This window comes from Neopsephotus bourkii, unplaced genomic scaffold (genome assembly GCF_033783945.1).
Source record: "Neopsephotus bourkii isolate Nb327-2 ecotype Australia unplaced genomic scaffold, CSIRO-AGI_Nbou_v1 NB_1637, whole genome shotgun sequence".
Lineage (NCBI taxonomy): Eukaryota > Metazoa > Chordata > Aves > Psittaciformes > Psittacidae > Neopsephotus > Neopsephotus bourkii.
Window position 1 is genome coordinate 6,135,682 of NW_026902112.1, and position 12,157 is coordinate 6,147,838.

The window sequence follows — 12,157 nt, forward strand, 5'->3', positions numbered from 1 at the left end:
CAGCTGACGCTGACGCATTGCTGACATCCTGAATGAATTTCTTTTTCTCACAATCCACAAGAGAACCTGAAGGTCAAGGAAGAAAGAGTGGAATAAATCCTCCATGAGGAAAGTGAAATATGAACATTTCTTAAGATCACATCAAGGTTAACCATTAGGAACCCGGCATAATTAAAACCTGACAAAGTCGTAGGTACAAATGAGCAGTATCTCATAGAAAGCTACTCAGAATTGGAGAAAAAAAGAAAAGCTGACAATACTGGGCAGGAGAGGATTACAGTCAGGTTAGCAGCATTTAAAGACTGCTTTCCCTCAACTTAAAATTGGTTGTGGCTGCAATTCTGAAACAATGTTCTAGTAGGAAGACAAGAACTGGAAAGGAACTAAAGCTGTGGAGCAAATCAAAGTGACTGTGATAAAACACTGATTTTCATAAAACACTGATTTGCATAGAAAATTAAAAGAGAAAAGTTAAAGGAGAAAAATTTAAAAGAGGCATCATCATCTACAGACCTCCCCTGGTCCTTTCACTTCCACTAAGCCAACTAAAGGTAACTAAGCAGTCAAGTGGGCTGTCAGTAGCCATACTGCCACTTGATCATTCCCTGGGAAAGCAGAGAATCCTTGCGAAAAGAGGCTGGCATTCCAGTACATGCAAGACACATGTTAATAGAGGAATGGTGCTTTGAGCATCACAGTAAAGTGTTAGTAGACTCCAGCGAAAGCAAAGGTAGCACAAGATCGCTCTGAAATTCTTCACTGCTTTTGCTTCTGTGGAACTTCAAGGTGGGGGGGGGGGGGGAGGAACACTTTCTACTAACAAAACTCTGAGGAGGGGGAGAAAACAAATACGAAAAGCAGCAAAATCTTCTGTGCTCTGAGAATGCAGTATTTGATTTGACAGAGGAGTGAAGATTGCAACAGTTTGACATTGGACCAGTGAGAGTCACTGATGTATACAAGGCAAGGGAAAAAGAAGTGACCACTGCTTAGCAGCTTGTAAACTCAAAAGCCTAGAAATATGGATTAAAAAGTCAGAGGGAACATTAATTTTGAATATAAAAATTTCTCCAAAAAACCTACCACTAAATTCAGATGGCCTAAAAAAGAAGAGATTTTACGATGAATCAGACATTGATCAGGTTTAATAACTGGAGGAGGAAGAATCACTGAATTTTCTTAATAACGTGTTTTTAAAGTTTAACATTCAAATATCAAAACGTAGGTTTCCGTGAAGAAGAAATACTCAGCAGAAGTCTTGATGTTTGCAGTCCAAAGCCACCTCAAATGTACAATTATTTCCTTCTACTTGCTGATTTTGTGTAACTTATTCTTCATTTCTGAAGTGCTTTATTAACACTGTGCTTTACGAATATTTTTAGCCAAATCTGTGCAGTACCAAACTTCAAGGAAAACAGACACACATTAAAGTACTTTCACGAATATCTCATGAGGTATGTCCCATTTTAAGAACTATACTGCTGCCTACCATCAATTCTATTAATAATCAGCTGAATTCACCATTTTTCTGGAATAAGAATTCATGCAAAACCCTGAAATGGATCAATTTTATATATGCTTTTTTTTATACTGATCTGTATTTTCTGGTCTTGCACAATTTCTCTGGAAACAACAAAATTAACCACAGATCTTTTCAACCAACTGCAACTCAATTGGATTTTTCTTTATTTATATTAAGTGTGAGTGCCCACACTGACTTCTGTCTCACATAAGCGACTGCTATAAAGGAGCACCTGCAATATTGTTCTCGGAGCTGTCATATGCCCACAGACCACTTGTGTTGCAACCCTCAGTGTGAACTCAGACTAAGAAGTCTCATTTTCTCCCCAGAGTACATGACTTCAGGACCCCACAAGTCTGTCAAACCTCAGTCACAGGACAGCACTGCAAAGGCTAATGACAATGGCTCACCCTTGGGTACAGTCCTACATCACTACACTGCATAAACAATGCCCTTCCGTGCTCTTCTGTATCTGGATCAAAGCTGTGCAATGGACCTCCTGATTCTTTCAGCTGACAATGGAACTAAGTGACCATGCACAATGCAGGTATATTAAAAAGCCTGAAAATATCTACTAGAAATAAAAGGTCTGTTTGCACACACATATACATAGGTATGTGTATTTGTTGACTTATATTTTATATACATGCAAAAATGTCTGCATTTTTATACGTGTATATATCATAAAATGATTTTGGTTGGAAGGGACCTTAAAGCTCTTCCAGTTCCAACCCCCTGCCACAGGCAGGGACACCTTCCACTAGAGCAGGTTGCTCCAAGCCCCATCCAACCTGGCCTTGAACACTGCCAGGGACAGGTCAGCCACAGCTTCTCTGGGCAACCTGTGCCAGCACCTCAGCACCCTTACAGGGAAGAATTTCTTCTGAATATCTAATCAAAATCTACCCTGTTTTAGTTTAAACCCATTACCCCTTGTCCTGTCACTATTTGCTCTTATAAATATGCTGTATAAACATGTATGTGTGTGGGCATATAGGCACACATACACGCAACATGTAGTAAAGTATTACTTTAGGAAAAATTCTATACATGTCTTGCAAGGTCATTCAAAATTTATCCCTTTCAAAGTAATACTCATTTCACAATAAATCTGTGAAAATTAAATATAGCCTGTTTAGAGAAGAAAAGAGCTCTTACCTGCTTCACCACTGTTACAGTGCCAGGTGCCATGGTAACTACAGAAGCAACAGCAGTGGTGTCATGGGTTTCTGAACCCAACTCAATGATTTGCTGCAGGATGTTTACAGCTGCTGGATCAAGCCTTTCACCTGATCAGAAAGACAGTAAGCATAAGATCATTACAGTAAAACAGCTCTAAGGGTATGTGAATCTAAGTGCTAGAGGCAACTCTTTCCTCTCCTGCTTTAACTCTGACTCACAGTGCTGTTCATACCTTTCAAATAGCTCAGTAATATGACAATTCAATAACAAATCTATGGCAGGAAAGTAGTCACAAAACAAATTTGCCTGAGGAATGTATGAACAGGAAGTGAAGCCACACTGATCATTTTCATGCCTATTTGAAAGAGATCTGAAAGAATCCATTGGATAAATAAACAACAGGTACAACTGACAGCAGTAACGGCAAATTAGGAGCCTGCAAGAGTTTACAAATCCAAATGTGCATTTGCCAGACATTCAGCTGAAGTAGAAGCTGAACACTATACCTCTATAACCACAAGAGCTATTTGATATACTACAAACCTCTGCTTACCATCTGTCTGGCCACCTACAACACCCTTCAATGTAAAAGAATAACTGTGATGGAGATCTGGGTCAGATAACTTCATTTCAAACAGAAAGTATTTGCATGATCTACACAAGAAACAATTTTATCTGAGTACTGAAAACTGTTTGCTTGCTTTAGCTTCTTTTCCTATACAACTGCCTTTAGACAGCATAATACTGGTTTTCATACCTAGAGACAATATACTTAAAGAGTATCTGAAGTTGGATGCACTAAAAAGCAACTCATTCTACTCTGCAAACTACATATTCATTCTTAAAATCAAAACTTAGGTACAGTATATTCCATGACCGTGTGTATTTTCATTTAAATTTATAAAAGCTTAAGTAAAGTTCCCAAGAGATTTTTTACTCATTCAGAATTCCCAGTCATTAAAATAAAACAATATACAGAAATTGTCAGTAACTTAATTGCAACATGCTTGGAAATGCGATTAAAAGTAGGAGGTTTTGAAATGTACCTGTATTATAAACTGTAAAGACCACAATGGTAAACAACTGTAAAATGCTATCTTCTGCTAGCCAACACATTTCTTTATATATGTAAACCCAAAATATATTAACACCTGGTCTAGGCTCTGATGTTTTAATACTCTCAGAAACCTGGAATTTTTTCCGCCTCTTCTAGGTTTGTTATTTCCCACTCAGCAGCCATTACCTAATCCCACTCTGATTCTTCCTCAATTTGATATGGAATAGTTGACACAGTTTTGTGTACCATCAGAATTAAGTTTGTTAGTACTGTCTTGGGAACATGGTAAATGAGCTATTCCACCGTGTCACTTCTGCAGTCTGGCTGACTTAAGCAGGGAGAAAAATAATAGCTAGAGAATTGCCATTAGATACACGCCATCTACGCTGCCAAAATAGCTGATTTCGCAATGTACTTAATAATACAGGCAGGAAATTTCACACCCCTAATAACCGAGAGCAAAACAGTGCATAATAAGTATTAATAACTTAAGGATATAGAAATTCATAAAGAACAATCATTTCTCATTATTTATCCCCAAAGAAGAATCCTGAAAGTAAGTTCTGGATGGCAAATTTCATCATTTTTAATTGACAGCAGATCATATATTGCCCAGTATACTCAAAAGAAAATTGTATTCAAGAAAAAAGAAATTTTGTGTTCCAACCTGAAGAAAAAGGTAACTTACCATTCTCAGAAGTATATCTAAGGTTCTGTAATGCAGCCACAGCAGCCTGAGTGCCCTGAACATCTTCTCCAGCCTCTGTGATATGGAGATATTGAGTGGATGCTTCTTCAGAAACTTCAGCAGTTAACTTGAAAACAAAACCCAGACAAGGCATGAATAATCACACTTCCATTTTAGCAGTCTAGTGACAGTCAAAGTTCTGAGTTTAAAGGAATGACTTTTGGACAAAAAATACTGTAACTAAAGTTATGGAAGTACTGAAGACTCTTCATTAGGGACTGTAGTGATAGGACAAGGGGTAATGGGTTCAAACTTAAACAGAGGAAGTTCAGGTTGTTCATTCCTGTGAGGGTGGTGAGGCACTGGAATGAGTTGCCCAAGGAAGTTGTGAATGCTCCATCCCTGGCAGTGTTCAAAGCCAGGTTGGAAGGAGTCTTGGGTGACATGGTTTAGTGTGAAGTGTTCCTGCCCGTGGCACAAGGATTGGAACTGGATGATCTTAAGGTCATTTCCAACCCTAACTATTCTATGATTCTATAGCTTTCTATAATTCAAATGTATTACATGGCAGCTGGGATACCATCCCATAGTTTTCTTCTAGATTCTACTTCAAAAGTTGTTTCAAGTATGCTAAATTAGTGTGACTTTGGTTTTGTTGCACAGTTATTTTAGAACTAACAACTGACTTCTGTTGTACCAGTGTCTAGTAAAGACCTTTTGGGGAAAATTAGTCTGTAACACATGTCCTTGCAGACCTGGTAAAATGCCTGTGAAGTCTGAAAACAGCATTTTGTATCAGGAAAATTATTCTTTCCATAATTGTATTTTTTCAAGCTGTCGGTATGCATTCCTGCTCTGATGGGACTTCTTTATAGACGTTTGAGCAGCAGAGATGTGCCTGCATCCTGGATGTCCTCTAATTTTTTCAGGTATGGGCATCTATTGGGAGAGTGTATAGAGAACTGTTTGCAAAATTAATGTGGATACAAAACTTTGAAGAGCTACATTTTAAAACACTTGGCCTTTTTTGAATAACTGACCATGCAGAATCTACTCTTATTTTTCAAGGACTTAATATTCCACCTGTGGATACTCAAAACCTGTTAAACAGGAACTGCAGAATGGCTCTTTTGAATCAGGCATTAGATTTATAACAGGGGTTAAACTGCCTGAAATTTAGCAGAACAAGTCTTAAAGTGTGGAGGTCAGCCAGCTGCACTTGACTTGTGGCTTCTTCCTCTCTGGACACCAACAGCCTACTCAGGCAGGCGCAAACACTCAGCTTGCCAACTCTAATTTTTACATATATGGGTCTACACAGTTCAGTGGTTTCCCCACAGCTTCTGGATCTACAGTCAGCCCTGCTCTGTAAGACTAACAGTTTTCATTTTAGAATGAACTGCTATGCACATAACAGCAGAGGAAAGCTTGAAAGGTGAAGCCCTCTCAAGGGCCCCAAACAAAGAAAATTAAAGTTGTTGGCTTGGTTTTTATTAACCCAGCTTCTTCGGTCTAACTTAAATATTTTAAGGTCTGATCTTCGTGATGCTGTGATTTCCTATACTTTGGATTGAAGCTGAAAACACAGTACAAGTGACAGAAGACTTACTATATACTTATTTTGTATAACTGGATTCTAGATTCTAACCTTCTCTGGTCCAAGCCCTAAGCTATTTTCATCAAGTCAAAATAAACTTGCAGCTTTGTGCATCTTGCAGTAAACACCAGCAAATATTTAGCATGTAACAAAATGCAGTAAGTTTTTAAATTTCACACTTTTTCACTAAAACTTTCACCCTTTATGCTGCAAATAGAGGATTTGGGCCCTAAAATTCAGGAATAAACACTTACAAGGAAGTTAACCATACCAGTTATTAAAGCAGTCAAGCTTAACAGTCATAGAGAAGTATGCATTCAAAATGGAGATGAGAATACATGACCTCCTGATTGCATATAAGGTCAAGAACACTTTCTGGAATACTTCTTATTCTTATCCTAACTTTTCTCCCTATATTTATTTATAATCTTGCGCCAAAGCCATGGCAACTTTGCTTTACCTCCCACTTGGTCTCCCCATCATGTTCCACCAGCTTCATTCCATGCTTGTTTTTAAGGTGTCTGTTGAATTCCCATTTTGTGCCGTACACAAAGCTGCAGACAGGACACTTAATGCCACCTATAGGGAAACACAAATAAATTCCTTGAGTTATTTTCACACAAATTCTTTTCCAAGGCAGTAAGAACCCGTTTAATTTGACCCCATCTTAATCAAGTCACACAGCTGTAATTTAAAAGGCTTTTCTTTAGCCATCTGCCCAACATGAAAAAAGGGGAAGAAATACAGTAGTTGAACTTCTGTAGTGCTTAAAGGGCTATTTTGGATTAATGGTAATGGGAAGAGTCTGGAACAACTCATGTATCTGGGAAGCTATTGCAGTCCTGCTTTCGTGACTGCATGCCTCCCTTTGGTGAATGTTAAGTTTCAGGAATGCTGTTCCAATCTTTCCCCTTCTCTACATCTCTCCCTGGGGAAACCCAGCAGCAGACCAATTAGAAAGAAAGAGCAGGAACAGACAGCTCTCTGCATTAGTCTCAGATACAGCATCACTGAGATGAACTAAAGCTCCACCTTTAATTACTGGTTCCCTGTTGTCTTGCAAAGCCCTTCTGTGCCAGCCTTTGAGACACAATGCAAAACCAGAGTGTACTCTTTCAGTCAGTGCTGGGATTTCTTTTGAAGTGCTTATAAACACTAAGATCTCAATATTCAATATACACAATAGTGGCATACTTGAATCATTTTTAAAACATGTATCTTCTCTAAGACAGCTGTTAGAGTTTTCTCAAGTTTCAAACAAACGGTATTTTTTTTGGCACATTATCAAAGCAAACTGGAAGAGTTAACATTGTAATGTCATCTTTACCCAACTGTCTCCGCTTTTGAGAGTTTCTACTGTTTGTTACTATACAAAACTGTAAACCTAAGTTTTCTATCTGCAAAATGATGCACAGCATGAATTTAGCACAAGGTTTACAGTATGAGTGTACAGGATCACAGAAAAAAACCTGAAAATGACAAAATCGTAAGTATCCAATTTTCTACACTAAACAGCTTTTACTCTTTTTCCCCTGATGAAAGTCTACTGGTCAAATGTCACATCTCATCTGCTTGCACTTATGCAAAGAAGTATTGCTCCCCCCCCCCCGTTGACTAAAGCAGAACAAAAATAATCTGCAGGTGATAAATGGTTGCATTAGGTGATCAGATCACTCTAACAAATCTAATGGCTAGGGAAGTGTTATGCCACTTTAGGAACTATGACACCAGATGGCTGACTCCACATTATCACGGCAAATGATGACCCTTACCCATCATGTCCAAATGCCTCAAATATACTCTCATAAGCTGGTTATAAGCCAAGTCCTCACTGCATAGTCTTTTATGGATCAGGTAATTAGAAAAGTATTCTGGTTTACATTAATGGAAACTCACCTTATGGTATTCTACCAGGTGAAAAGAAATAAACTTCTTATTTTGATAAAAACAGAATATAACTACAGCCAGTCACTAGGGTCTTTCACTGTGGATGAGGCCCTTAGTGATTTAGTGGTGGACTTGGGAGTCCTTGGGTAAATGTTGGACTTGATGATCTTAAAGGTCTTTTCCAACCTAGCTTATTCTATGAGTATTCCTATAGGATTTCCCCTTCTAGTTCTCAATCTATGATAACTCTTCATCAAACTTCACTATTATAGCAGATGCTCAATACTGCAACTCTAGACAAAACTGAGATAATTTCCTTATTAAGGGAAACTCAAAAGTTCACAAAAGAAAAATACCCCTGTTCAGACTGGGACAAAGATACTATCAGTTACAGAAAATGAAATTAAATATTCATTTCACACCAATCTGTGCTAATGGCAAAAACCTGCTGTTGTGAAAGAGAGGACACATTTCTGCATTACTCTGGTAGTGAAACTATAATAATAATACAGCAGAAGATTTAAAGCTGTTCCCTCTTCTATGAATCATTCATTTATTCATAACCTAATTCTAGGAATCTTGAGATGAGTCCAGCTGTCTACACTCATACAAATATTTCCAATTAAGATTATCTGCAATGTCTGCAATGCAGTCAAAAACCAGTTGAGAGTGGAGAAGACGAACAAGTATGAGGCCATTCACTCCAGGTTCAGTGCCTAACTTAGAACAAGCAGAATACAATATGAATAGATGTAGACAGCTTTTACTAGACATTAATCTTTGTTAGTTTCCTTTTAACATACATGAAGGGCAGCATATACAGTAAATTTGGATTTAATATGGAGCTATAGAACAATGGAAAAGCATAAATGTGTGTAAACAAACATGTAACAATGGCCTTAAGTGGAAGGGGAGAGGAAGATGAATATCATAATCCTCCCAGCGAAGAACTCCAGATGCTGATAACTTACTGAAAAACCCATTCCAATGCTAACATCAGAGGGAAAATACCCTTCTTATGACTCGGAGAAACAGTGGAGGGGCATCCACAACACCAGGCAGAGGAGTAAAAATTAAATGTGTGTGATACTATTTTAATTGTATTAATAATACTATTGTATATTAGTACTCTATTTTATTGTTTCTTTATAATAATAAATAGATTAGAATAATAGTGATTCTTGAATTAGACTGTTAAGATTTCCATTATACTAATAATACTTACACAGATAAGGTGTGCTTCCTTTAACCAGAAACAAGATTATCAGCGTAACAATTTGCAACATGTTTTACCTGTACTCTCTTCCCTCTACCCATTTTTGTAGTGCAGAATGATTTGCTGCCATTTACTCTTCAGTCTCTTCCCTCACACATTTGCTCAACCTTACCTTGAGTTCAACCTTGCCAAATTGTCCTAGAAATTTATCAGTAGAATGATAGAAATTCATCATTCATTTCAACAGATAGTAATACTTCACTTACAAAAGGAGACAAACATGTGAAAATGATAAATGTATGCAACAAGGAACAGCACAGGCAAGGTCAATCACACCACCCTTTAGAAACCAAGAACTGAATGAAGGGTAAAAAGTGGCCATTTCAGAACTAATGAAAAGTAGCAATGGTTTATAACATAACTCCCAATAAACAAAGGAACACGTATCACACAAAAGTTAACTTTACACCAAACTCACTCAGCAAATATTAAGTCTACTAGACGGTAGATATATACCTTGTTGGATCAGGGCTTCTGCTGCAGGCTCCCCAGAACCTACGTTTACATACTCTTCATTAGGATGCTTTCTGTTGTAATGCCTCTTCAGGGAACCAGATATGTTGCAGGAATAGTGGCAGTGTGCACAACGGAAAGGCTAGGAGCAGAAAGGAAAAATTAGACCATATTTCTTGTCCTCTTCAGGATACAGGTCTAAAGCTGCAATGTTTCCAGAAACCATGTTCATTTCTGGTTTAGACATCTTCCAAGGAGACCTTCCAAACTTAAATATAAATGGAAGTTGTAACTAAATGCTATCTAAAACTTTTTATTACGTGCATGAAACTGAGTATTCTCACCATTGTAAGTGTATTATCTACTTTCTGTAATTCAGGAAGCTGTGGTTTAGTAATTGATGATCGCAGCCACATGAAGCCTTTTCTACTACAAGGAAGTGACTCAGCCACCATGAGCTTTGGTCTGAAAAGGGAGGTTAAGACAGATAAAACAACTGAAGCTACAATATGATTGTGCACCCCACCTAATTTCACAGGTAACAGTACCTGACAGGGTTGATCCCTTTCCTTTTCTTCTCTCTCCAATATACTTTCAACAGCTCCTCTTTCACTGGCACCCACATTCATCTGACCATTTGGTAAAGTAAGTTTTGGGAACTAAAATAGCTGATTTTTAAGGATATATCTGCCTTCAACTGACAGGGGGGGACATTTCTAAGGAAAAAAGCTTAGGAAAACAAGTGTTTGTGCCTAATGTTAGCCTTTGAGAAGAACTTTCTGACTGAGAGTCACAGTTACAGGAAGCTTAACACAACCATTAGAGTCCTGGAAAAGGTTGCGACATTCACCAAAGTCCTAGGGGAAAAGTCAAGTACCCCTGTATGGGATACAAAATACACAGCAAACAGGCCTGAGGATGGCTCGTACAGAAACGTTTATTAAGAAGCTGAATTTAAAGAAGAGAAATGTCTGCAGTCAGGGTGTGTTGAGCAGAACATTCCCCTAAGATTCTGGCTCACGACCTTCCTTCAGGCTCCAAACAGCAACAATAAGGAAGAAAAGTGGTGTTTGGATCCCCTTAACCTTACATTTAAGAGAGAACTGTAAAATTCAGCTATTCCGTTTTTCAGAGAGGGATACTCTCCTTTCTGTGCTGAAACAGTCTTCTTTCCAAGAAAACATTTCTGACAGACTCCTTTGTTCTTGTACCACTTTCTACACATTTGCATGTCTGTGTGTTACCTGCTATTGGATAGCAGGACTGCAAATTCATGGGACTTGGAAATACCACAGAATGGTTTGGATTGGAAGAGACCTTAAAGATCATCCAGTTCCAACCCCCTGTCATGGGCAGGGACACCTTCCCTAGAGCAGGTTTTTCCAAGCTCCATCCAACCTGGCCTTGAACACTGCCAGGGATGGGGCAGCCACAGCTTCTCTGGGCAACCTGTGCCAGTGAGTCACCACCTACCTAATCTAAATCTTCCTTCTTTCAGTTTAAAGCCATACCCACTTACCTTATCCCTACATGCCCTTATAAAAAGCCCCTTTCCAGCTTTCTTGTCAGCCCCTTTAACTGGCACTGGAAGCTGCTCTAAGCTCTCCCCAGAGCCTTCTGTTCTCCAGGCTGAACAATCTCAACTTTCTCAGCCTTTTTTCTTAGGAGATGGATTATATTACCATTAGGTCACATAACTACTGACATGACTGAGTTTGATATGTTGCAAATAACTGTCCCAGAAGGAGGCAATGTGTTACTAGCAGTTTTTGAACTCCTTTTGACAAATACTCCCAACTGACCTATTTCAGTGTTTTGCAGTTCTCTTGATAATGCACTGAATAGGCACACTTATATACAGGCTGACAGAGGAATGAAAAGAGGTGCTGAGTCAACGGTTTTAAATCTAATCCTGAGGTTAGAACCGGCTATGTTTAAAGAACTGCATTATGAGTGCATTCATCCTGTTAGCCATTAAAAAGAAGAAAGATGTATTTTCATTTACACAAAATCCTTTTAAAAAGATAAGTCCCCAGCAAAGCCACATACTGAAGACATAAAAATTATTTGTTCAAAATGTACCCTCTCTTTAGATGACTTGCTTCATTTGCTTTTATGTCTTGCCTTCCAAAATTTAAACCATGAATCAAAAGATCGTCTTCCTTTCTGCCTTATGGAGGTACATAGCATTGGTACTTATTAAGAATGGCTGAAGTGCACTCCTTATAGAAGCAGAATTATTTGCTAGATAATGAAAAATGGTGCAAATGAAAATAGCATGATAGTTGCAATAAGAAATACGCTCATAGCCAAGAGAAACTGTTACATTAAAATGAACATTTTCATACAAAATACTGGATTTTTCTGGAAACTCACATTATTTCTTTTTCCTCAATGTAACATTTCACAATTCATTACATCAAAACCGATCATGCTGAGAACCAATGTGAAATTTAGGAATAAAACCATACTACAGTTTATTGAAGTAAAACATA

At 38.2% G+C, this 12,157-nt stretch overlaps 1 protein-coding gene across 4 annotated transcripts in view; it reads right to left on the minus strand.

Moving 5' to 3' along the window:
* ZFAT (zinc finger and AT-hook domain containing) overlaps positions 1–12,157 on the minus strand; it is a 983,920-nt gene that overhangs the window by 919,149 nt on the left and 52,614 nt on the right. For all 4 annotated transcript variants that reach the window (XR_009728577.1, XR_009728576.1, XM_061374126.1 and 1 more), the window contains exons 12-15: positions 9,666–9,804; positions 6,507–6,625; positions 4,450–4,576; positions 2,681–2,811 (exon numbers count right to left, since the gene is read on the minus strand). Coding sequence is in view for 2 of the 4 variants with exons in the window: in XM_061374126.1 (XP_061230110.1) it covers positions 2,681–2,811; positions 4,450–4,576; positions 6,507–6,625; positions 9,666–9,804 (516 nt within the window). In the remaining 2 variants the exon portion in view is untranslated. The remainder of the gene's footprint in view (positions 1–2,680; positions 2,812–4,449; positions 4,577–6,506; positions 6,626–9,665; positions 9,805–12,157) is intronic.